Source organism: Periophthalmus magnuspinnatus, chromosome 9 (assembly GCF_009829125.3).
Source record: "Periophthalmus magnuspinnatus isolate fPerMag1 chromosome 9, fPerMag1.2.pri, whole genome shotgun sequence".
In the NCBI taxonomy this organism is placed as follows: domain Eukaryota; kingdom Metazoa; phylum Chordata; class Actinopteri; order Gobiiformes; family Gobiidae; genus Periophthalmus; species Periophthalmus magnuspinnatus.
The window spans coordinates 27,636,288-27,662,116 of NC_047134.1; the positions used below are offsets into that span (position 1 = coordinate 27,636,288).

The following is a 25,829-nucleotide window of genomic DNA, read 5'->3' on the forward strand; positions in this document are numbered from 1 at the left end:
CCATAGAAATGTTGTTCATTTGACAATAATCTTAATAAGTTTTATGCCATGCAGTTTAATTTTCTGATCTCATAGGCTCATGGAGGTGATGTGCTCCCTCCAGAAAGTTACATACTGTACTTTTAAAATATTACATTTGCAATAGGTCGGAAATATTTATCTACAGAATAGCGAGAACTTCCAATTTAAGGTTTTACAGTTTAAGTACATTTACAGGCACATTTCTGATGGATGGAAAAAAATATATTCTGATAATCTATTTTTGTCAACACCACTCACCACTAACATCCAGTATTTTTAAACAAATTTAAAAAAACACGGAGCACCTCTTGGACAAACTGACTGCAACCACAGGATTTACAAAAACACATTTATTGTCTAGACATTTCAATCATTTGATTAGCTAGCATTAAGACCATTTAGTAGTTCTCCTGATTTGTTCATGTAAAAGACGTACAAAACCTGGATCTCTAAAGCAATTCCTGTAAGAAAAAAAATAATAAACGAAACAAAAGAATTATATTTACATTTTTACATCCAACACAAAACAATAGCAAAACGTAGACACTTTATCAGCCTCCCCCTCTGAAAACACCAGACCAGCAAAAGATTTTTATGAAGCCAGTTTCTATTATAAGATGCAAGTTAAAGGACCTGTAACTGATTTTTCCCATGTTTTTGGCAAAATGTGTCTTGCTCCAGTACAGATATATTGTATAAGGCTAAAATAAGTCATCTGTGTACTGTCTGCACCGAATTATAACATGTTTTAAGTATGTGGTTAGCATGCTAGTTGTTGCATTACCGCTGCAGCCTCTGAAAGTTGTGAAAAGCACTTATAAACTCATCATGGTGAATAATTAGGATGCTCTAAATGCATAAGGTAAGTGAGAAATAACTTTGGACCACTGCAAACCGTTTAAAATGAACTAGCTCTGTTTTTCTTTTTTTTTTAATACAGTAAAAATAGTAAAAATCAGGTACAGCGCCTTTAAGCCAACTACGATTTAAAGACATTTATCGCAGAAGTTGTGACCCTTTAAAAGTTTGTCAACAGAATACATTCAAAAGTGTTGTAATGATGCACAACGATCATAATTTAGGTCATAATTGTGGAGTATAGACTGAAAATGTACTTATAATATTCTGATTCATTCATTTTTTTCTTCAGGTATAGATTACAACAGATTTTTTGGTAACTGATTGGAGCAGTAGGTGATAATTTAAATTAATTACACAGGGCTGATTTTAAACTCCAGAATATAGGCACAAGTGTTCCAGTGATTAGAAGTATATATTGTCCCCCAATTAATGTCATTTTACTAGAAGTGCTCCGATCTTTGAGGCTGATCACCGGTATATTGATTTTTTTTTATTGGCCGATACGAATCACATGGACTTTGATGCAAACTTTGATCGTATAAAATTTGAATTGTTTTAAGACAATGTGCCTCTGGCTGTCCAATTACCCGTGTGTGTTTGTCCCTTTTTGCCAGTCACAATCATGTTACTTTCCCTTGTTCCGCCAATCGATCGAAGCACCTCCATTTATTCATCTTTAATAAGAAAAAAATGTGATAAAAATTGATAAATACAAGAAAAAAAAAGCATATGTTTGAGTGGTTTTGCCCAGCCCCATCACATCCTGAACCACAAATTTCACATATTTCGTACTTTAGAAGCCAGAAAAAAGTAGTTCTAACATTCATAAAAGAAAACCAACTGACATTTCAACACCAGAAAATTATTTATTTTGTGTCAACATAACTGAAAATATGAAAATTATGGTACTTCACTTTTGCTTCCAATTTTGAATTTTGAACATCCTGATAACAAGCATTTTAAAGGGTCAGTAGTTGGTCCCATGTAGTAAGACATTGTGTGGGAAACATAGGCAAGGCTTGGTACCATTTAAATTAACCTAAACTCACAATTGTATTATTATTTAATCTTATGACATATTTATTCTTGTTAAGTTTCTCATAAATTGTGTCTATATCTTTGCCATTTCTATAAGCAGGAATTTAAGACAATAAACCTGATAAGAGAGTGTTCAACGCTATTGTACAGACTAGTAGCTTTTCACGGTTCTGAAAGCTACGGTCTTTCTTTGTACCACGTTTATCATCACATTCTGAACACGACGCAGTTCAATAGGACATAATAAACATAGATGCAACACGTTTTACAATGGCAAGCTGAGGTTCTAGGGTCAAAAAGGCAGTCCACAAAAGCAGTCTCTGCAAATTGTCCTTTCCAACATGGCCGACAAAATATCTGCGTTTCTGTCCATTCAAATAGTTCTTGAGAGCTCTATATCAAAGCAGATTGGTTCATCATTGTCAATATTACTCTTAGTCTAAAAGAATTCAAGAATCTCTGGTTTCCTCTTCCCAAATATTCGGTATGTGCCTATGTGTTAAATGGTCCCATCTATAGTGGCTGGAGCTGCAGTTGCCCTTACAAAGATGGATAAGGAATTTGTAGTTGACCTTCCAAAGATGCTTGAGCAGTTGCCCTTACAAAGATGGTGGACGAGGACTTAGCAGTTGACCTCCCGAAGATGGTGGACGATGCTTGAGCAGTTGACCTCCCAAAGATGGCAGAAGTGGCATTAGCAGTTGCCCTTACAAACGTGGCGGAAGTGGTTTATGGAGTTATCCTCGCAGATGACAGTGGAGGTTGAGCAGTTGCCCTCTATATAGTAGCTTGAGTAGCAGTTGCCCTTACAAACATGGAGGATGAGGCATTAGAAGTTGCCCTTACAGAAATGGCAGATTTGCTTCTTTCAGTTGCCCTCCCAAAAATGGCAGAAGTGGCGTTAGCAGTTGCCCTCCCAAAGATGGCGGAAGTGGCATTAGAAATTGCCCTCACAAACATGGCGGAGATGGCATTTAGCAGTTCCCCTTACAAAGACTGCGGCCGAGGTGATAAAAGTTGCTCTCACAAAGACACTGGTAGAGGACTGAACAGTTGTCCTTCCGTTTAGACGAAACTGGTCGTAGCTTCCACACAAAGGCAGGTCTGTTTCTAATATATGACCTCATAGACAGTGGCCTTCTTGTCTCCTGACCCGGTGACAATGTATTTATCGTCTACAGAAATGTCACAACTCAGCACAGACGAGGACTCCTTAGACTGAAAGAAAGAAGCAGGTCGGGTTAGTCAATGTAGGAGGTTATTCAAGGATTTAACCTAAAACTGTTAAAGAGCCAGTAATACACTATTTTCTGATCTATGTTAAATATTGTTTCCTCATTAAAAACATACCTGGAGTTGTGTTTTGTCAAATTCAAATGTTTAACACACAAACCCTACATATGAAGAATGAGTTCTTCCCTCAAATGGAAAACACTCTGTTCCACCTTGTGATGTCATGTGGTAAAACAGGAAGTGCGCCACTTTGTTTTTAAATTCCATACACCTTCACGAGAATCATTTGGATGATTTCAGTCCGGGAATTGTCGGTCTCTACTAAACAAAAGGTAAAAGCTATCTTAAAAACTACCACATGACATCACAAGGTGGAACATTTTGAACTTTGGAGATACAGACTAAAAATACAGGATTATTCAAACGTGTGAATGAAACAAGATACAACTCCAGGTGTGTTTTTAATGAGGTAACAACATTAGAACATGGTTTAAAACTCTCAAGAGTCAATTGCCTGTAATATAGGACCTTAAAAGGACAGTATGTAAGAATTTATTTTAATTTCTTAAGCATGACCTCAACGTGTCCCGAGATGTCAGGTGGACATACTAGAATCCAATTAAGCGCTTACCAATAACTGTAAAGCTGATTTAGTCTTAATTACAAACACACTGGACATGTGTTATAAATGGTGTTTTGGTTCTCAAGACAATTAACCAAGCAGACAGCAGGATGAGCCTCACGTGAGTCTCTCATTGGGGTTGTGAGTTTCAATGTCTAAATCCAGTTGTTAAAACCTAAAATGACCTGATCTAAATTGGTCACTACTTAAATCCCAGCAGCTGCAGGTGCTGGCTGCAGCTAAGCACCTGCAGCCAGGCTCTGTTAAGGCTCTGAGTTGATGGTAATACTTTTATAAAACAGTAAGAGTGCAGGCTTCATACAGTTCCTTTAAACACGTAATGAGTAAATAAATGTGCCAGCAAATGGTAGAGAGTCGTAAGGATACTCAAAAAAAGGGAGCATGATATAGCACTTGTTGTTAAAAAAAATCTTGTTCTATAATACTTTTTTGTCAACAGATTCAATATTCCCACCTGGAATATGCTGGCGCCGTAGGGTGTCCTCCATGCGTTCAGTAGGTTGTCTTTTCCTGTGCTCACAAACCATTTACCTGGAAAAGATAGATAGTGATATAACTATTCTATAACAACAAATATGCCTCCGCAGTCAAAAGCAGTTGAACTCGTACCACAATAGGCGAACTGCAGGGACAGCACGCAGCTCTCGTGCAGGTGCAGCTGGTATTTGTCTGGTTTTGTGACGTGCAGAACCTCCACGTTGCTGCTCTCCATCCCCACGGCCAACCACTCCCCTGTGGGACAGTAGCCCAGCGAGAAGATCTGAAACACATGGTTAAGATGGTTTAGTTATTTTCAATATTTGGATCCCATTTGTTGCTCATTTTGAGGAAACAGACTGTTTCTGTGCGTCAATGAATGTCCAGCCTCTGTATCTTTTTATTGCTTTTTTTGGCAACGTATAACTGGTGAGCCGTGACTGAGCTCTTTGTTTAAAATTGAAAAAACAAAATAAAATACTGAATAAAAAAAGAAAAGATGGTTTTAGTTATACCTAGACCTGCAGTTTTTTAAGAGGTCTGGTTAATAAAACAGTTTGAAACATTTTTAAGAGATTGTTGGCGTCTTTGGGAGTAATCATGTTTGACATCGGACACCTGAATTTCTTCTTATGGGGTCAATCTACATGAAGTGAGGGGGCATAATGCAAATCCAAATACAGTGAATCATTCAAACAAGCTGCGTTCATGTTTTAGGATGGAGGGCCGGGGCCGATACAACGCTATGGGAGATTTACTGATTTTGAACAAAATAAAAATGTGACTGTCACCAACCTCATGTCTCATCTGTATGCCACCAAAACACAGAACTGAATTCTTTCAAACATATCTGAATACAAGATGTAGTAGACGTGGGCGGTGTAATATCAGCAAGAGAATATTGTTCGCAAAATTAAGAACCCACCAATGAAGTAAACAGACCTACATCTAGTGCGCTAGTGCCACTGGGAGCGCTGCAGAGACTACAATTAAATGTGTGAAACCACTTTCACAATTAAATGTCCATCATTTAATAAGTAAATGGTGAAATGAGCTAGAATAGTGGTGTTACCTGTGAGGTGAAGTCGTGCTGCTGCAGCTGCCGTCCCTCCCTCAGGTCCCAGGAGCGCACAGTGTTGTCCAAACCTCCAGTCCACAGTTTGGTGCCGTCATTAGAGATGTCAATGCAGCTCGCGCCGTCTGTGTGGCCCTGGAACTGTCTGAAGGAGCCAACAACAAGAGACACTTATATTTTAGAACTGTACTTGCCTAGTAATCTGTCACATATTTTACAGTCCAAAAAAAAAGGGTTTGAAAATATCTTTGAATATTGAAGTGATAATTTCTGTGGCAATACATCATTGTCACAAAATGTGTTATGGTCTTAGTACGCCAAAACAAAAAATAAATCAAATCATGTTTTTGTTTTCCTCATACTGATTTATAAATGAAAAAACAAAAACAAAAAGAGACAATAAACTTAATTTAAAACCAGACTATTAATCAGCATAATCTAACACACAAAATAGTCCATTTACTTCCTCCAAAGTCTTGCGTCTGCTCCAAACCATATGATTTCACTGACAGAGGATTGGCTGTAGACCTTTCCATTAAAAAGACCAAAACTGATCATTGACGATTAGCAATGACTGTTTAAACTGTATTAATTTCACAGCCCTGGGTGACAAGTCTACACTACTTTTATACATTCACGTCTTTCATAAAATAAATAAAAGTTCACCGCCCGTCTGTACCTGACTAGCGTCTGGTTGTGCAGGTCCCACACAGCGATGTTACCGTCACTGCAGCAGGAAAAGCACACTTTGGAGTCGGGGCTAATTGCTAATGCATAACACGCCGGTGCTGATGAGGTAAGCTCCGCCTTTATCCGAGGAGTGGGCGTGGCCAGGTCCCAGATGGACAACGTGCTCGCTTCGCCTCCAACGATCAGCGTCCGGCCATCGGGGAGCAGACGACATGAGCGGATGTAGTTATCACGATTCTGTTGAGACAAAAGACAAAATATATTTAATAAAGATTCACTCCACTGGCATTATTTTGATTATCATTGGCTTTCACAAAGTAATGATGATCTCCTGAGAGAAAAAGCATTTATTTGACTGTAGAAGCAAGGGAACAAGAGACGACAGTGGCTCAGTTGGTAGAGCGTTTGTCCAGTCATCAGAAGTTTGAATCCTGCTCTCGTACAAACATCGTTGGATAAGGCATCAGATCCTCTGACCCACAGGTTGGTGGTGAGCTTGCAGCTCCCACAGATGCTGTCGTGTCCTTGGGCAAGACACTTAACCCATCATGCAGTGTCTGTGCACACTGGTGTATAAATGTGTGTGTGTGTGAATGTGTGAGTTGCTCCTTGATGTGTTTGAATTCCTTGCAGGTGGAAAAATGCTATATAAAAATGTGACTATTTATCCATTTACCAAGAGAGAACCGCAAATGGATATCTTTCCCCTTCAAATCAGGAAGTACTTGTCTGAAACTCATGAATGACAAAGTGTCAAATTTTTGTAAATTGTGCATTTTGATTTGTTTGGTTAAAAGCCATTGTTGACCTTTTCCACCACACCCACTTTTACCTCTAAATGCTTCTAAGCCGCACGTTTGTTGGCACTTCTGTTTAAGCGGGAACTTGAGAAAAGTTTTGCAGAACAAATATGACATAAAGTAGCTTAATTTGTGCAAAATGTTCAGTGTTCATGTGACCAACAAGTCAACACTGCCCTCTTCCCCTGGAGGCTTTAACACAGCTTTGCAGTCCGTATGGAACTTATTTTGCATGGGCTGCCAATCTCAACAGCAAATAATACAATCCGAATGGTGATGGCGGTGCCCACGGCAACTTTGCGAATAAGGTGAATCTAATGATTAGGTTTCGCTCTGACTCACCAGACAGTCTAGCTGGGACACAGGGCTCTTGTTGCCAGGGTGACTGATGTCCCACACTTTGACGCAGCCCTTCCCTCCTGTGTACACGTGTCTGGTGGGGTTACTGATGGTCACCGCGCACACCACCTCCCCGTGGTTGAGCGTGTTGATTTGACGAGCATGGCGAGGGATGCCCGGGCCTACCAGCGCATCCGGAGGAAAGGGCACCGGCTGCATCTGACCATCTGCCGCCACGTGGAAGGAATATGCACTGCAAGGGAGTCAGAGTTAGAGACACTTTATTAAAGGTGAAATACCCCACCCCCCAAAAAGTATACTGTATTGTGTTAATTATTCAACATCAACCAGGTCATTAATATATTAAACGTTATGAGTATGATATAAAATTCATGCTCCACTCACGGTTTTCCTCCGGGGATCCCTGTCAGAGTAGGTGGCATCCCTGGGACCCTCATGTGTGGATGTGGATCAAAGCCGACCTGAAGAGTAAACACAGAGGTCTATGAGCACAGGGCTAACAGGCTAAAGGCTAACTGAGCAGCAGGTAAACGCTGTCCTCAGATTCGGGCCCTTTGAGGACAAACAGAAGCGATAGTGAGAGAGAGAGAGAGAGTGAGAGTGAGGGCGAGAGTAAGCAGAGAGGAGAGGAGAGAAAAAGGAGGGGTAAAAAAAGAGGAGACAGAGAGGGGGAGAAAGGAGAGAGGGTTGAGAGAAAGAGAGAGAGCAAACACACAGGTCTGGCTCTGTAAACAGCGGTGTCGCTCTGAAGCCGTTTAAACTCTAATGAACGCTGTGCAAACACGGAGAGATGAAGTGATGAAGAGGAGGAGAGATGAGGCGATGAAAGGGAGAGAAACAACAGCTCATACACAGGCCCACACACACATCTGTATGCTCACTATATAAGCATAAGATATGACTAGTGTTTACAACGTGACTCTTTTAGGATGATGTGATGCTCTAAGATACATGTATGTATTATGGACAACAAGAGACTATAAATAACAATGATCAGTAATCCTGTGTCAGCAAAACTGTCTAGAAAGTTTTTAGTTAAATGGCACTGATCAAATGTCGGTCTGGTTTATGTTCAGTTATTTAATTACCAAAGTGTGGCATTGTATTATAGACAGACAATAGTCTAAGCAGCGCCTCCCGGACTTCCCTCGACCCAGACACTTCCTCAAACTTCCTTCCTTCAACTGCTAACCCTGGGCCTGGCCCCGGATAAGCAGAATATGGACATAGCATAGTACTGACCATGGGGGACCGTCCATAGGCAGCCACAGCAGCCGCAGCAGCCGCACTCATCTGGGGAGACATGTTGTGGAGTCCGGCCGCATATGCTGCAGCTCCAGCAGCTCCGGCCAGCTCCCCGTTCATCCCAGCCCCATGAGGCAACATCCCAAAGGCACCGGGGTACGGACCAGGTACAGCCAGGGGGGTCCTCAAACCAGCACCTGCAGTGGAAGAGAGGGAATCAATCAACAACTAGCATGCACCACAGTGCATTTCCTGGATTGGAGAGGATAAAAAACGTCTACTTTTAGTCTAAAACAATCTTCAAAACTAAAAAGTTATCATCCAACCCCTATAGTACAATATTAGAAATACTTCTGTAGATATATTGTATTTACCAGGAGGATGTGGGAGCTCCATGGAAGAGGGTTTGGTAAGACTTGGTCTGATCCCAGGAGTGGAGCTTGGTCCTGGGGTGGAGTCGCCTCTGGGAGTGGGTGTGCTGGACTTCAGCCCTGGTGTCCCTGCCTTGTCTCGCTGTGGACACAAGTTAAATATTTGAAGGGGATTCTTTATTTGTTAGTAATCTTACATGTAAAATGATTTCTTATCTGGTTGTTTATCACATTTACTTTACTTAGTATGTGACCAGCTTCAAGAAAGATTAAAAAAAAAGAAAAGTGAATGCCGGTAAATGCCACCTTCAAGGCACTCACAGCACTTTACATCACCCACACATTTTTTTTTTTGGATTTGTCTTAATAGGATTGTGTTCACATTTTAAATGCTTCCAGAGGAGTTGACACAGACTGAAATGTTATGAAATGTAATTCTTGTATTAATTTCAGTTTATGTTTAGTGGAAGAAATGATGGTACTTCCAAAATTTTAGCCTTGTTGATTTGCCAATTGCGTCCGTTGAAATAGTGATTTCAAATTCTTGTAGCCCTAATAGATAATCTTTTTCAAATATTCCTAGTATGAAAATAGCGTTTGACTAATGTTCTCACAATACTAATATCAATTTTTTCATACCATGGCCATCTCTTTGGACTTCAGTGAGGAGGAGCTCGCTGATGATGCGGTGGAGGCGGGACTACAGGGGTCCTTCTTCAGTATTCGGGCTTTATCTAAACCGTTCTCTCTCGGGGAGGGGAGGGGCGTACCACGAGGAGAGGCGGGGTCCTGCACACACACACACACAGACGGGTGTTCAAACGTATATCTGACTGAAATGATACACAAAATCTGACTGAACACAATACCAACCTCATTCGAAACATCTACTACCAAGTTATCGTCACTTTTCTCACCATCACTATCCTGAAAGAAAGGAAGGTACAAAATTAATTCATGTACATTTTAGCAGAGTATATATTTAAGCAGTTTGTAAATTAAAGGTGCACCGAGCAACTTTTCTGGTGCCCTGGTTGTCTCAGTGTATATGAAAAGAAATAGTATCTTACATTTATTTAATTACTGGTGTTTATACAGCTTAAAAATGTCACGAAAAGCACATTCGTACGGTGAGTGAAACATAGAACCTTGAACTAAACGTACAGAGTTACATTGACACTTACGTAGTGACTTGAGTCTTTGTCGTCCACCTTTCGTTTCTTTGTGTCATTGGGAAACTCTGGTCCATTTCGTCTCTTGTCTGAGTTTCGTAAACTTTCAGGAAGCATCGAGTTGCTCTATAGAAACAGAAAAAATAATGTTATTCTTATTTAAATAGTTCCTGTCGTGCATTTATTCATCTTCAAACATGTATTGTGGTTTTATAGTGTCAGCACACAAAGATTCATACACTTTAGCCAATGTTCGAGCTTGAGGATTAAACATAATGCTATGTTGTTACCTCATCAAAAACATACCTGGAGCTGTATTTTGTTTCATTCACACATGTTTCAGTAATCCTTTATTATTCGTCTGTATCTCCAAAACTCCAAATGCTCCAGTCCACCTTGTGATGTCATGAAGTGGTAGTTTAAGTTACTACTCCTTTTACCATTGGTTCAGTAAAGATCGGCAATTCCAGGACTGAAATGATCCAAATGATTCTAATAAAGGTGTGTAGAATTTAAAAAACACACCACATGACATCAGTGTTTTCAGTTTGAGAGAAGAACCCAGCATAAATATGAAGGGTTTGTGTGTTAAACATGTGTGAATAACACAAAACACAACTCTAAGTATGTTTGTGATGAGTAAACAACTTTAGAACATCGATCAGAATACAGTCTAATATGGGCCCTTAAAAGTACAGGATTAGCAGAGCAGGTTTTTAAGACCCCATGGGGAGACTGGATGTTGTCATGTTTGCAGCTACTTTGGCAATAAAATGTCCTTTGCTATTTGAATGTTTCAAATGGAAAATTTGAGTTCATGGCAATAAATCTTGGCAATCTAAGTGACACAATATTGAAAACATATGTACTTTGTAAAATATAGAACAATGATTTGACAAGTTGAACTAGTAAATTTAGTACTATGAGAAGAACATTTTAAAATAATTTTGAACAAATAAGCTCAGTTAAAACACAAAAAGCAATGCCCTAATAACTGGATCAAACTGTGTAAAAATACAAATAAACAAAAAAACTAAACCAAGGTGAACTTGCTAAGGAAAACTATGGCCAAAATTTGCCCTTTTTACATTTAGATAAAAAAAAAGGTATATTTTTTTCCAATGAAGAATTTGTTTTGTTTTAGCTGTTTATTTTGATGCCATATGGATTTTTGCATCTGCCAGTGTTGATAAAAAGGGTCAACAATATTTTGTTCATGGGACATTTTATAAACTCGTGCGAATCACCAACAAAAGATAACTGTCTTTTTATCACCGCATGTGCAGACAAAAATACTTCTCTATGATGATCTCTTCTAGATCACTGTGGTTTTCACAACAAAGTCCAATATTACAAGAAATAAAATAATAAATATGGAGCCTGTTCATAACATTAAAATAAGATTTTCATATCCAGAACTTTTTTAAACTGTCATCATTATTATTGTGATATATTGTTTGTTGTTGTTGTTTGTTTAGTTGCAATTATTTTGGCCATGATAATTGTGACACCAAATTTCAAACTCATCCCATGCCTAGTTGTGATATTTTTGCTTTATTGAGCCGGTCTAATTAGCACAGTTCATCTGAATATGAATGACTCTTCAGCAGGTTAAGAACACATTAGATCCACTCGGCTCTTATTACTGTTATTTCACTAAGTATCATACATTGAGAGGTGACTCATTCAGAGAAACACAATTTTAACTGTGCCTCCACTTGATCAGGCCGTTTCCTCTCTTGACCGAAGGCAGTGCAGGCTGAGGTGATGATTACATGAAGCTGAGTCGATGATTACATGAAGTAGCTCTTCAAATATCAGGCTTCCTCTCACCCTGACGCCCTGCTCTAGCTGACAACCCAGGTACTGCATCACTCAACTTCACACTAGGACTCGGCATTTATGTTTTATGATCAAATAGTGAAATTGAGGATTATTATCTTAATAGAAGTTACAGGTCAAATCTGTGGAGAGGCAAGCCTGCTCACAGTCAGAATGAATGATTTTCAAGATATACTTTTTCAGTAAAAGAATGAAAACTTCTGTGACTGAATAAATGCAATTTAATGCCATGCTGCAGAACATACCAAGCACTAGCACTGTAAAAGTTACATAGTGCGTCTTTATTGTTGAAAAAATGCATATGAATCCTATATAACATTTTAACCAACCTTTTAAACGTGAAACACAATTTAAACCTGACCTTGTAATATTGCTCAGTAGCCACAAATCCCCACGAGAGGTATTTATTACACTGACCGCGTGCTTTTAGACAGACTGCAAACACCCCCCTTCCTCGCCCTTCACCCCCTCCCTCGTCCTCGTCCTCCCCCTCTGGCCTCCTGACCAACGCATCCTATTGTTAATGGATTACAGCTTCATGTCGAGTCCATTATAACCACTGACCGTCAATGAAATGTGCATCTAACAAACACATTTGAGAGCTTTACACAGTGGTCTCAGAGGGAGGAGGGAGGGAGAGAGGGAGGAGGGAGGAGGGAGGAGGGAGAGAGGGAGAGAGGGAGGGAGAGAGAGAAAGCGGAGGCTTAAATGAAGGAGGAAAGGACAAACAGGGCTGTTTGTGAGCGTGAAAGAAAAGAGTGGCAAGAGGATGTGAGAGGGAGTAAGAGAGGAGGGGTGGAAAGAGGAGGAGAGCGAGACAGAAGAGTCTGAGGAGATTTAGGAGAGGAGGAGAGAGAGAAAGACAGGGAGAGAGGATGAAGGGAAGAGAAAGGATAACAAGAGAGGCGGCGAGAGGAAAGAGACAAGAGAAGGAGTGTAAAGAGAGAGAAAAGAAAAGAGGTAAAGAGAAGGATTGAGAGTGCCCAGGAGAAGGGCTAACACAAGAGGAGATGAGGGGAACAGAGATGGAGGGAGGGGAAAGGAGAGGGAGAAGGCCTGAGGGAGGGGTGTAAATCTGTATTCTACTCCAGTCCCCCTCCTTCACCCCCTGTATTCAAAACTGCTTTAGTGAGCCGAGCACTGGAGCACTGACCCGCAAAACATAAGCAATCTCTCCCCCCGCTTCCCTCCTTCCTTGCATCCCTCTCTCTTCACTCCTTTTCTTGTCTCTTCCCTGCTGTCTTATTCCCTCTCCTTCCTTTCTCCTCTCCTCTCCCTTCCTCTTCTCAACCCACTCTAGAGTTTCTCCTTCCTTTCTCTTCTCTCCCTCTCTCCCCTCATCCAGCCCTCTCTTCCTTTCTCTTCTCCTTTCCCGCCTCTTCTCTCTCCTCCCTCCTCTCTCCCGACTCTTCTTCCTCTTTTCTCTCCCTTACCCCCTTCCTCCCACCTCTATTCTCCCCCTCTCCTCTTCCTTGCTTGTCCCTCTCCCATCTCCCTCTTGTTTCCCTCCCTCATCCATACCTCTCCCCTCCCTCTCTTTTTCTCTTCCCTCTATCTCCCTCCCTCCCTGCCTCCCTCCCTGCCTCCTGTGTTCACTTTGTCTTTAGCTACATGTGGGGCTTACCCAGACTAAGCTCATAGGTAGATTAAAGCTTCTAACTGTATTCCTCTCAGTCTGAGGGGAGAATCAAAGCGCTGGGCCGCTGCTAATGCTGGATTTGTGGGTTTGGTATTTCCAGGATTAACCCTTTGTTTAAAGGGAAAAAACATCTGATTTGAACAGTGTTTTTGTGGTTTATAATGTCATTGTTATTAAAATATTATTATTATTACAGTTATTAATATTTATACGTTTTGATGTTGGCAATGGGGATAAATGAAATAAAATAAAAATAAAACAACGTGGACATTTTGGTAGTGTAGAGAACAAAATATATGATTTGGTAAAAAAAAGGAATACTATATTGAACTAGATTTGACGTCTACGTTTTTATTGTTAGTTATTTTGAAAAGTGTATACCTGATTCTCTTGCTGTTCTTTATTGTTGCAAAACTGAAATTTCCCCATTGTGGAGCATGTTTTTCCTGTGAAGGTAAATCTAGCAAGCAGCTCTTGAGGGCAAAATAAGTCCAGTGTGTACTGTCTGCATCTAATTACAAAGTGTTTTACTGTCCGATAATCAGGAAGTGCACATTAGCATGTCAGTTGTTATCAAGTACATGGGGGGGGAAAAAAAAACCAACAAAAAAAAAAACAGGTACAGGGCCTTTAATTCAAATTACATATATTAACATTTTTTTCCCTCCCCCTCCATATATACTAGTCTGTCTTTCTTCCCCTCTCTCTCCCTCCCTCTCTCTCCCTTGTTTTCCGAGTCATGTACAAGCCTAGTGTCATATGACTGCTGCCCCCCTCCCTTCTCCCTCCATTTCCCAAGCACCCTCCCTCTGTGCACTAGTGATATTAAGCACAGTGAGTCTTTAAGCGCCGGATCAGAAGAAGGGGGGAGAAAGAGAGAGAGAAAAAGGGAGGAGGGGAGAGGGGGGTAATCTGCTCACTGAGGTGTTAAATAGGCACAACAATGCAGGCTGGGGCCGGGACAGAGGCGGTGTAGAAGTGTGACGGTGCTAAAAAGACCTATTTGAAGGAGGAGGGAGCCAAGCTAACAGCCCAGAGGAGACAGAGGGGGCAGAGCTAAAGGAGACGGCCAAGCTTAAACGGTCCCCATGGACTTCCCCAAACCTGCATGAAAACTAGGACTGCAGTCGACTAAAGACATGTCCTGCCAATCGATTAGTCGACTAAAAAGGGGGCGTGGCAAAGCGCTCAAAACTATTATGCATCTCAACTCAGTAACGTCTCCTTTCTCAGTAACGTCTCCATAGAAATCCTTATAATCCAAATATAGTAAGTCGACTGATACAAATTTTGGTTGACCAACGAAAACACTGGCGCAGCAAAATAGGAGGCTGTTTCAGAGCACACAAAAACGAGGCTGCAAGGCTGCAGTTGCAATCTCACCAAAATGTGACTAATACCTGATTTCTAGAACTAAAAAATTACTTAAAGAAAATGCAAATTGCACACTGTGATGTGAGTAATCAGAGGGACCATGTTGAGAAAGAAATCAGATACTTTTACTGTTTACATTTCAATTTAGTAAACTTATAACTCAAAAATCTGCATGTAACTACAGCCAATGTGGGATAGAAAATAATACATTTGGTTTACATTTGGGCTGAACGATTTGGGAAAAAAACATCAAAATGTGATTTTTCTGTGAAGTCTTGCGATTGTGATTAGATTTGAAATACATGGTTAAAAAAACAATTCTGTTCGGAGTGTACATTGTAAACAACTCCAGGAGCATTTGAGAGAAAACTGAAATATGAACTAAGAATCCCATGCATTTCAGAACATGTTTGAAGTCTAAACTACAAGATTTTTGTATAAAATTATATTTTGTTCTTTCCAGAGCACATTCTCTTACTTAAATATTGGACTGATTTTAATGCTTTGTAAAGCACTTTGTGTTACATTTTTTTTTGTATGAAAAGCGCTTTATAAATAAAGTTTGATTTGATAATTGCAGCAACTTGATAACGATTCATTGAGCTGCCCTAGTTTCTATAATGTTTTTGGACATTATCGGTCATATTGTGTAAAATTGACTAACGTGATCCTCTCATTCACTAATTTGTTTATAAGTTTTAGTTTTCAAATCAGAAAATTGCAGTTTTTACATTCCCACCTTCACCCACTGCTCTGTATTTACTTGTGATTATTAAAACACGTGAGACTGACGCCCTGTCCCAATACTCCAACTTATGCACTTCAGATGAGCGTTCACATGAAGTGCGCCAATTCATTAAAACATTTTGATCCACACTTGCAGCAAGTGATGTGGGCTTCAGGTAAGTGTATTCCCCACAATGCGTTCCAGTGAATTGCACACTTTGTTGAAGTGTGTAATGCCTAGTGTGGGTATTGGGACAGGGCCAAACTGCTGGTGGTTGATGAAGCCGTCGGTGCAGATTAGAGACAAAATAAGTGTTTTGCCCAAGAACAAATTTATAGCATACACTGGACTCAAACCAGAAACGTTCCAACAACTATAAGACTCTACCACTGTAGCCCCAAACTTGCATGTCAATGCAAAGATACTGACAGTCTAAACATTACCAAATGGCAATATTACAAGTTTGAGAGCAGTGATTCATTTGAGAAAAATATACAGTCAAGAAGACGTAAAAACTTTAAAATTGCCTCATCTCTTTATAATAAGCCAACGCAACTGAAAATCATGGGTCCAGTTTGTGATGAGGCACAAGTGACTGACAGACGATTACATAACCAAGAATAATTTGAGAAAGATGATACTTACTGTGCCAGGTTCTCGGTCTGAGACAAAATGATGAAAAATCCAGGTTTGAAGATGCACCAAGAGGAAAGGGAGGGAAAAGAAAGAAATTATGAATCATTAATCATTAATTTACAAGTATTAAACACATATTTTGCCAAATCATTTATTATTCATCGTTAATTTATCCAAAACATGCCTAGTATTGTGTTTCCCCCATTTTTTCGCAATGCTACCAATTTAAACTGTCACTCTCCCCCAAAATAATGTTATGTCTAACTTGTGATGTCACTAGGTGGTAATCCATTTAAGTCCACATTTTTCAAACTAATTCTGATCATTCATAGGTGCAAATCAAAGTGATGCAAATTTGACCCACCAGCGCTTGTTTCTAGCCTCATTTGCCCTTAGAAATCTGCTCAGAAACCAGAGCTGAATGGATTTACTCATTCTATTGCCATAACTAAGACGTAAAAAACCCCATAAAAAACAAGTAAGACGCCCAAAGTAGGTCAAAAAGCCTGAATGTTTAATATAACATCTTTATTAGAGACTCAATACAGGAAAAGACTGACATGCTGTGTTGCTGTCAATTACTGTGATATTACTTTTGTGCTCTCTGGCTTCCCATCATTTACATTTTAGACAAATCTTTTGAATGTCCTTTACTCTGCAAAGCTTGTACCTCTTAAATGCTCCGGTCCTCCAGGATGAGAGTCGGGCCCGCCCAGGTGAGGGGGCTTCTTATCCCCGCTGTCCTTGCCCGTGAGATGGGGAGGGACCGCTCCAAGGGCCCCAGACAGAGCCAGGAGCCCAGCAGAGCCGCTGAGCTGAGAGGGGTGCAGGCCTGCAGGGTGAGGCGTCAGGGGAACAGGGGCTCCTCCATGGGTATGGGACAGGTGCTGCTGCTCAGAGATACACAGGGAGACAGAGAGAGCAGCTCAGACATTGATTCATGTATTCACTTGCACTAAATATTGTGTTTGTATGATGTTGGCTTCATGTGAAATCATAATCTATACCGGTGTTGAAAGGTGCATTCACACTTGCACATTCACCATAACAAAACGGACTAAACCCAAAACTTGGCAACGATTAGAACAGGACCAAACCCAAGTCCCCATTCTACAATAGCTTCCAACACTTCAGTTAAACCTCTCGTCTGAAGGCAAGGCGGTTAGCAGCATAAGGCAAAAAAGTATTGTTCATAAATCTGTTCCTGCTACTCTTCCTATTGTTTTATGTTATTGCTGATATATAATCTTTATTTAAAGAATCACTAGGGCTTGAGGAATATATTTCATTCTGTTTATGTTGGAATGCCAAATAAAGCCTTAAAAAGTTACCTTTTTTTTTTTTAGATAAAACTAAAAAGATTTATCTAAAAAATGGTAACTTACACATGTCAGTTATAGACCCTAGTCTACATCGAAAATGATCAAATCAAAATCTAGAACGTGAACTCTTAATGGCTGTAAATCTGGAATAACACTGAAGCCTTAAGTGCAGTGGAGCTGTAGTAGTAGAGTGGCACTTCCTGCTTGTCATGAATAGGTAAATCAATAAGAGTCTGTAATTTCAGTAGAAGTGAAGATCTGTTCAAGTCCTCAACAGATGGCTCGTTTTTCTGAGCATCGAAGTTTACAACTGCCCTGAACGCACCATCCTCTGTGCCTCCTCTGCAGCCCCTGGGGTCAAACACTGCTAAACAATACTGACAGCTGGGATCACACAGACAAGGATGTGCTGAGGAGGGTAGAGAGGGAAGAGGAGGAGAGGGGGGGGGGGGGGGACTCAGACAGGGTTGCCAGATTTTCAGAAAACAAGTGATCAAGCCTTTGATAAAATAGTAAAACTAGATAAAAAGCAACTGGTTAAATGTTGTGTGTGTTGCTAATGAGACATGCATACATTTATATATATACACACACACTTAGCCTTCATTTAACCAGGTAAAACAACTAATTCACATTTGCAACATGACTAAGAGACCTCAGCAGGATCCACATAACAAATACTACAAAGATAAAACACAGACAGACAATAAGGAAGAAAATAAACAAGCAATAAACAGCTTTAAACGAGATGTTATTGCCTGGAATATTCCACATTATGGCCTTAAACTTTTCTTGTATGCGTTTAATCACAGAAATACCTAGGAACAAATGCATTCTTACTATGAGCTGAGTTGTCTACACAGATCTGACCTGTAAGTTGGAATGGTGATGTCGCCTGCTCATTTCCATTGAGAGGACAATGTAATGCCATAGTGTTATAATAACGTATTGATGGAGACAAGCAGGTGGTGGAGTTACATTGTGCACCTTTAACGGCTTGTATTTCAGTCATTCCTGGGTTCAAGCAGCCCCAAGTTGCTATAAAGATGCAGACTTGGCAACTCTGGCCCCAGCTGCTGCTCCACTGTCAGCTCAATGAGGAAGAGAGAAGAGAGAGAGGAGAGAGGAGGGGGAGAAGAGCAGGTCAGAAGAGGGAGGGGGATTGGCTGGCAGCCCTGCTCTCTCTTTCACACCAAATCAGGCGCTCGTCGGACCGTGAAATGTCTTTGTGTTCCAAAACATCATTATTGCCTCCTCAGACAGTAGCCGCGGGAATGGAAGCTCCGTGATTCGCTGCGGGGAAGGGAGGGATGGGGGAGAGAGTGGAGAGAGAGAGGGGGAGAGAAAAGGGAGAGAGGGGGGCAGGAGGCAGCACCACAGGGGGGAGGAGTGCTGAAGGTCAAACCCACTTTTATCTCACCTAATTGACTAACTCACCCCCCCCCTCGGCTCCTCTCAACCATCTCTCATTCTCTACGTCCTGCCCACATGAATGAAAGCAAAACAACTAAATAGTCTTTTAACCCAGGACCCTCACGCTCACTCACACACATGCACACGCACACACACACGTTGGGTTTCCATGATATTTGGGGACTTGCACTCATTTCCTGGAGACTATTCTAACCTCAAAGGCTCAGTACCTGATTTTTACTGTTTAAATGGAAAATCTAAACTCGTTCATTTTAAACTGTTTGCATTGGTCCAAAGATATTCCTCACTTACCTTGTGCATTCTGAACATCCTAATTATTCACAGCGATGAAGATATAAGCGCTTTTCACAATTCACAACAGAGTTATACAGGGATGGTAAAGGTAAGCTCAACAAGCATGCTAACTTGCACCTCCTGAATATCGGACATTAACACTCTTTTTCCGCTGTGTACTGTCTGCATCCAATTATAATTAGCTCTGAGGTTAAAATCTATGTAATGGGACAATACAATCTGTACAAAATACATGGGAAAAAAAATCAGACCCTTTTATCATCGCCACCACATTCTTAAACTTAAAGTTAAGATGTGGATTAAAATAGGTTAAGTCATGTTGTTGATCTAATAAAAGATTCACGTCATGGGGACGATGTGAGTGTATATACAGATTTTAGTCCGCACAGTGTGATAAATACCCATTGACACACACAAATGTACACAAACTCACACACTGCGACTGGTTTGCCAAGCAATCAAAGACAACACACCCACATGTCACAGTTGATCACTCCGACATGCTCACAGCTCGGGCACAGAACCAGGGCACAGGGTGACTCAAGCATGGCACTGCTGCTGTTGTTGTTTAGAGCGAATCAGAGACGTTTGGATACACACATGCGCACGCACGCACACACACACACGCACACAGCAGACACAACAACAGTAGGAAGGAGGACCTCGAGAAAAAAAGTATTATGGTTACATTTAATAACAATATTAGTCACAAGCTAGCAAGCATTAGCCAACTGTTTTTTCAGTTTGTCTCACTCACCTTTTTTATTGAAACAATTACATTTACTGAAACACCTAAATAATACCGTGAACACTCTTATTGATCACAGGTGCTGCCATCGTAACCCCATAACCTTGTTAATTGTTATGGTGCTAAATTTTCTTTATTCTGAAACCAATGGATAAAAGACAGGATACTTTGTTCTCTCCATAGAACATTCTACATTATAATTAAAAAAACAAAACAAAACTGCAGTCTTTGTCATTTAATTTAATTGGCAGTAACTAAAATTGTGTTTTGGTTGCGATATGTTGTGCAGCCTTGCTTATTTTTGTCTTATTTTATTAGTCGTTTTGTCAAATGTCCTGGATGTATTTAAATGTAAACTTTAAACAGAATCTCATCATTACAACACAAACCATAAATCTAAATCGCAATGCTTGTCAGAAAAATCGCAGTTAGATATTTTCCCCAAAGCGTTCAGCCCTACACAACACACACACGCACAACACACACACAACAGACTCACACAGCAGATGCAAAACGTGGCCTGGACTCCTGCTGGGCGTAAATGGAGGGGAAGTATTGGTGCTCGAAAAGGGGAGCCTGGTTTGTCATGGGAGGTTAGCGCGAGCTGGTGATGTGTGCGCTATGCTTCATTACATTCATTTAACTCACAAACGGGGTGAATGACGGACCGGCGTGGGAGACAGGGGGAGAGGAGGGGGGGGGAGTGTGGAGAGGAGGGGTGAGGGTAAAGCTTTGACCCCCATCCTCCCTGGTCGCTTTTACAAACACTGGAATCCTGCAATTAAAACGCACACACAACTGCCAAACTAGAGCTGCCCCCAACCTAGACCTTCCCTGTCCCGCAAACTAACCAGGCATAAGACTAAAGTACTTGTATTAGCTATGTGAAAAAATTCAACAGCTCTTCTCTCAAAGTTCTATCAAAGTTACTGGCAAATAAAGTTTTTTCTCTATTAATTGTAACCCCCAAAACACAAATTGAATAATAGCAGTGGACCAATATGAAAGTTGATTAGACAAAATATAGCTCATATAGCCCATATTACATTTTCTTATCCATGTTATGTTGTTTCTTTGTCAAAAACATACCTGGAGTTGTGTTTTGTTTGTACAGGAAGTGCTTGCATTGTGTTTTTAAACTCCATACACCTTCACTAGAATTATTTGGATAATTTCAGCCCTGGAATTGCCAACCTCCACTAAACAAAATGTAAAAAGTAGCTGTTAACTTGAAAACTACCGCTTCATGACATTACAGGGTGGAACAGAGCATTTTGATTATTGGCGGTGTAGACTAATAATCCAGGGTTACTCAAATGTTTGTGAATGAAACAAAACACATCTCCAGCTATGTTTTTGATGAAGTAACAGTATTCTAACGTGGCTTAAATCTCTCAAGAGTCAATTGTAGTAAAGTAAATAGACTACTAGCCAAATTAGATCAATATTGCAAAGATCATTATGTTACATTTGGTTAATTATAAACTGCATGTTATAGTTTACTTCTAAATGCAGGCAGAGCATAATGAGCCTTCTTTGATCAAAAACATGAGCCGTGATAACTTGAGAGATGGGAGTGATGGAAAAGATGACCATATTAGGAGAAAGGTCAGAGTTGGCAAAGCATGAAGTATGACATAAAGTATGCCTTATCTAAACAGGAGAAAACTAATAAAGCACTGGAAAAACCAAAGACAAACCAGTTAGCTAAGTCCAAGGCATGTTATTATGCTGTTACCTCATTAAAAACATAACTGAAGGTGTGTTTTGTTTCATTCACAAATGTTTGGAGATATAGACAGACTAATAAAGGATTACTCAACACTCAAAACGTTTAGTGGAATTCTTCCTGTATTACCAAATGACAACACACACGGTAGAACAAAATGTTTTCTGTTTGAGAGAACAAAAAACTTTGTTCTACCGTGCAGGATTAGGTTAATCATGTGTGAATGAAAGAAAACAACTCCAGGTATGTTTTGTGACTGACTGATTGACTCCACTCAAAAAGTGCACCTCTAAGTTCCGCTAACTATTAAGATTTAAAAATAAAATAAAAATATAATTAAAAATAAAATAAAGGAGAAGGGGTGATGTGCCGAGCTGAGTAGTCGCGTGCTTTTCAGGTCTGCACACGATGTCTTTTAAAATACATGTTTTTCACTTGTTTTGAATATAAAACTGCCTCTGTGTCTGATGTTGGATTCAAACAGCCTGGAACAAGCAAGAAGAGAGAAATAGGTAAACGAGGCTAAAGCTAGCTGTAACGACACGGCAGTAAGCAACAGCCAAGCAGACGAGGTCATGGGCGATACTGAGAATATGGGCCTAGTGACCATCGAGATGGAAAACAATCATCGTGTATAAGGTTACACCAATATATCTCACATGCTGGATGACAAGTTAAAGCCTTTGAACGAACTCCCTGGTTAATCCGACAGTTGAGAGTAGAGCAGAGGGTTTCAGACTTGGAAGATGCCGCACTGACGAGCGAGCCTCGTTATTAGCGCGGCCCAGCTTCAGAGAATACGGGAGAGACTGGAAAGTTTTGAGAACCAGAGCCGAAGGTAGAACGCAAGAATCATTGAATGTGTGTGGAGGGTGCCTCGCCATTGGACTTTTTTCAAAAGTGGATACCGGGCTTGTAGCGGAATATTGTAATTGATAGAGCGCATCACAGTGGCCCACAATTGAGACATGCGGGTGCAGCGGGACCGCGCACAGTCTTGGTTCGGCTGCACTATTACACCGATGCACAGAGGATTCTTCATGCTGCAAGGGCAAAAGGTACCATGGTGACAGCAACAGGTACACTGTCCTTCTACTTTTTCAGCGGCCGTGGCGAAGAAGAGACAGGAGACCGCCAATGCACGTAGAGCACTCTGAGACGCAGGGATCAGATATTCCTCTTCATATCCAGCTACTATCAAGACACTTAACGATGGCTTCATTCTCTTTCTTAGGACCACAAAGGAGGTAAAGGACTGCGTGATGCGGCTGCCGGAAGCCAAATAAACTGAGCGGCAACGATTTATACTTGTAATGCAGATTGATTACTTGAGGCTTATCATGGTAGCATTAGTTGATTATCATTGAGCCATTATGTTTATGTCTGATTTTATCTAGTGCATGGGTGTCTTAGAATTCCACTTATTAAAGTACTTTGTTTTTTGTTTTATTTGTATTTGTTTATGTCTCATCTGTTATGAGAGGGTTGCTTGGTCCAGGCTTTTATGTTTTTTATTGTAAAAAACAACATATACATAAGGTATATTTAATATGTCATTAAAGATAAGCACTTCGAATGTAAAGGGGTCCAGTAATGTAGTTAAGAAAAAGTCCATTCTGAATTCCTTGAAAAAAAGATTTGAGTCCAAATTGCTTTCATGCAAAAAACTCATCTTACTGGTGAGGAGCATGCAAAATACTGTAGAGAATGGGTGGGTCAATTCTTCTATTCGTCTTACTCTACAAATAAAAGACCTTACCATCTAAAATCTCCATTTGTAACAGGGTTAAAGAAATGCAGTACAATATTTTGCATAATGTATATATTTCTCCAAATATTTATAGTAAGTACAATGTGGGTACATCACCAAATTGCCTTAATTGTGGTCACAAGATACCATTGCTTATAGGAATGTGCCCATATCCAAACATTTTGGACTAAGGTCTGTGCCAATATTAGTAAAGCCATAAGTCAGCAGGTGGCAGGAAACCCAGAGATGTGTTTACTTGGACATATTCCTCCTTCACTGGTATAAAATGAGCATTAGTTCAGTCATTCTTAATGAGAGCTAGAAAGAGTATTATAGTAAAGTGTGTGGGTGATGATCCGCCTTCTATTCCCCTGTGGAAGTCACTGATGTCTGACGTCCTGACCATGATCAAACTTGGACATTATATTGATGGAAACTCTCAGCTTTTCATAGACAAATGAAGCCACTGGAAGCAATCTGACTTAAGTGTCAAATAGACTCAAACAGACAGTTACTCTGGACTTGAACCACCACAAATCTTTCTGGACCTTGGAATGTCATGCATCAATGTCTTTCCCACCAGTCTGTATTCTACATCGTTCATTTGATTGTTTCATGTTGTATATATTTAAAAAAAAAGTTATAAATAAATAATTTAAAAAGAAAATTAATTAAATTAAAAATCTAATCATGATATTTATAAGACTATACAAATCATCAGGCAGGTTAGTAACTTACTATTCCTATTTCACAATCTTGGCACCATCTTTAATAGACCAATTATCTCCTATGATCACTCATAATTACTGCTGGTTTAAATACTCCCTTTATTGTTCTTGTTTTATATACTAACTGAAATGTGGGGACAGGCACATTCTTGGCAAAAGATTGACCACAATTACCAAAAGGAAAACCAACATCTTAACCATCAAGGCGTCACCTGACATTCGGACTAGTCTGCCTACATTCCTGTTCAATAATGGTTTCATAACTAGTGTGGTCAGGTGTAAATAAAGAGTGCAATAGGCCTGAACTAGCTTTGGTAAAAATACCGGTACTCATTAAATCAGCCCTATTGTGCTTGTGCTTATTGTGCTTGTCTGCTATATGGTTATAATCTACCACACCCATGAATCATTATGTTATAATTTGCACATTTTAAAATCGCCATATTCATCTAAAACGACTTAACAACTTCCATGTTAGAAAACTGAGGTGCCCACTGGGAGCTGATGTCGGCTTAAATATCATCACAATAAAAGTGTAGCTGTCGGCACCCCTATGGACACCTGTATATCACACTAGTGAGCAGCAGATTTTTCCCCCCCGTTTGTACCAAAATGACTACGTGACGCTACCGAATCTTACGTGTATCACTGATAAATAAAATAAAATTGAAGAACAAAGTAAGTCGAGCAGTGGGCATATGCCAGTGGCGATGAAAATGGGGATTTATCTGCAATATGACGTCTTGAAAATAAGCGATTAACGATTGCTCAAACATGCATGAATCAGCAACTTCAAGAGGGTCAATGAGAAGGAAACAACTATAACATGGATAGGTCTGCTTTAAAATTCGTTCACATTCATAGCCATCTGGGTCTTTACTACTTAAAAGATTAAAGGTCCAATATTATGTAAAATATTTAGTAATCACAATTATTCCAATTATCGTTGCAACTCAATTAAACACAAACTGTTTGGGTTAAAACTCTAATGTTGAAAGAGATGAGACGTGAGGAGTGGAAGCAGAAATTGTAGCTATAAACAAATATTATACGCAGCCTTGGGTATATCAGTTATACGATTAGCGCATGTTTTCTCTTTTATATTGTGGTGAAATGTTTTGACTATATGACCCTGCTCTAGTTTGTAGTGTTGATGTGGTAAAGTAAATAAAGAAATACACACTGTTGGAGGGAGGCCTGGCAGTCCTCGTACCCCAATCACAGCGTTGAGCTCAGCCATTGTCACCTGTTTGGCCCTCTCCACGGCCTGGACCACCTGCTGCTGGTGCTGGAGGAGACACACACAAGGTTAAGGTCAACAGCCAATGTTTTTGTTTAGTTTTGATAGTTTGATGGGGGAGGAGTTACAGGCTTCTCACATTAAAGTGGGACTAAACACCTAAACTCCATCCACATATTGCACAAAGGCCTGCTAATCTGGGCAGAGTGAGGAGAGAGGAGGGGTGAGGTCTGGATTTATGAGGAACAGTGCAATTGGTCTAAGAGGTATCTGCACTTCAAACTCCACCGCTGTAGCCTGGTGTTTGTAATCAGACACACCTAATTACGCTTTAATTAGGGAAGTCATGTGTGATGTTATGTAGTACTAGAAACAGCAAT

At 40.2% G+C, this 25,829-nt stretch overlaps 1 protein-coding gene across 1 annotated transcript in view; it reads right to left on the reverse strand.

The window, feature by feature from the left end:
• Positions 1-356: 356 nt before the first annotated feature.
• LOC117375957 (transducin-like enhancer protein 1) overlaps positions 357-25,829 on the reverse strand; it is a 47,647-nt gene continuing 22,174 nt past the window's right edge. Inside the window, exons 6-20 of the mRNA XM_033972348.2 lie at positions 25,393-25,497; positions 16,875-17,094; positions 16,214-16,230; positions 9,999-10,112; positions 9,688-9,741; positions 9,454-9,603; positions 8,818-8,956; positions 8,441-8,640; positions 7,583-7,659; positions 7,181-7,430; positions 6,028-6,275; positions 5,346-5,493; positions 4,406-4,556; positions 4,251-4,327; positions 357-3,138 (exon numbers count right to left, since the gene is read on the reverse strand). Coding sequence (XP_033828239.1) covers positions 3,031-3,138; positions 4,251-4,327; positions 4,406-4,556; positions 5,346-5,493; positions 6,028-6,275; positions 7,181-7,430; positions 7,583-7,659; positions 8,441-8,640; positions 8,818-8,956; positions 9,454-9,603; positions 9,688-9,741; positions 9,999-10,112; positions 16,214-16,230; positions 16,875-17,094; positions 25,393-25,497 — 2,058 coding nt within the window. The 3' untranslated portion in view covers positions 357-3,030. The remainder of the gene's footprint in view (positions 3,139-4,250; positions 4,328-4,405; positions 4,557-5,345; positions 5,494-6,027; positions 6,276-7,180; positions 7,431-7,582; positions 7,660-8,440; positions 8,641-8,817; positions 8,957-9,453; positions 9,604-9,687; positions 9,742-9,998; positions 10,113-16,213; positions 16,231-16,874; positions 17,095-25,392; positions 25,498-25,829) is intronic.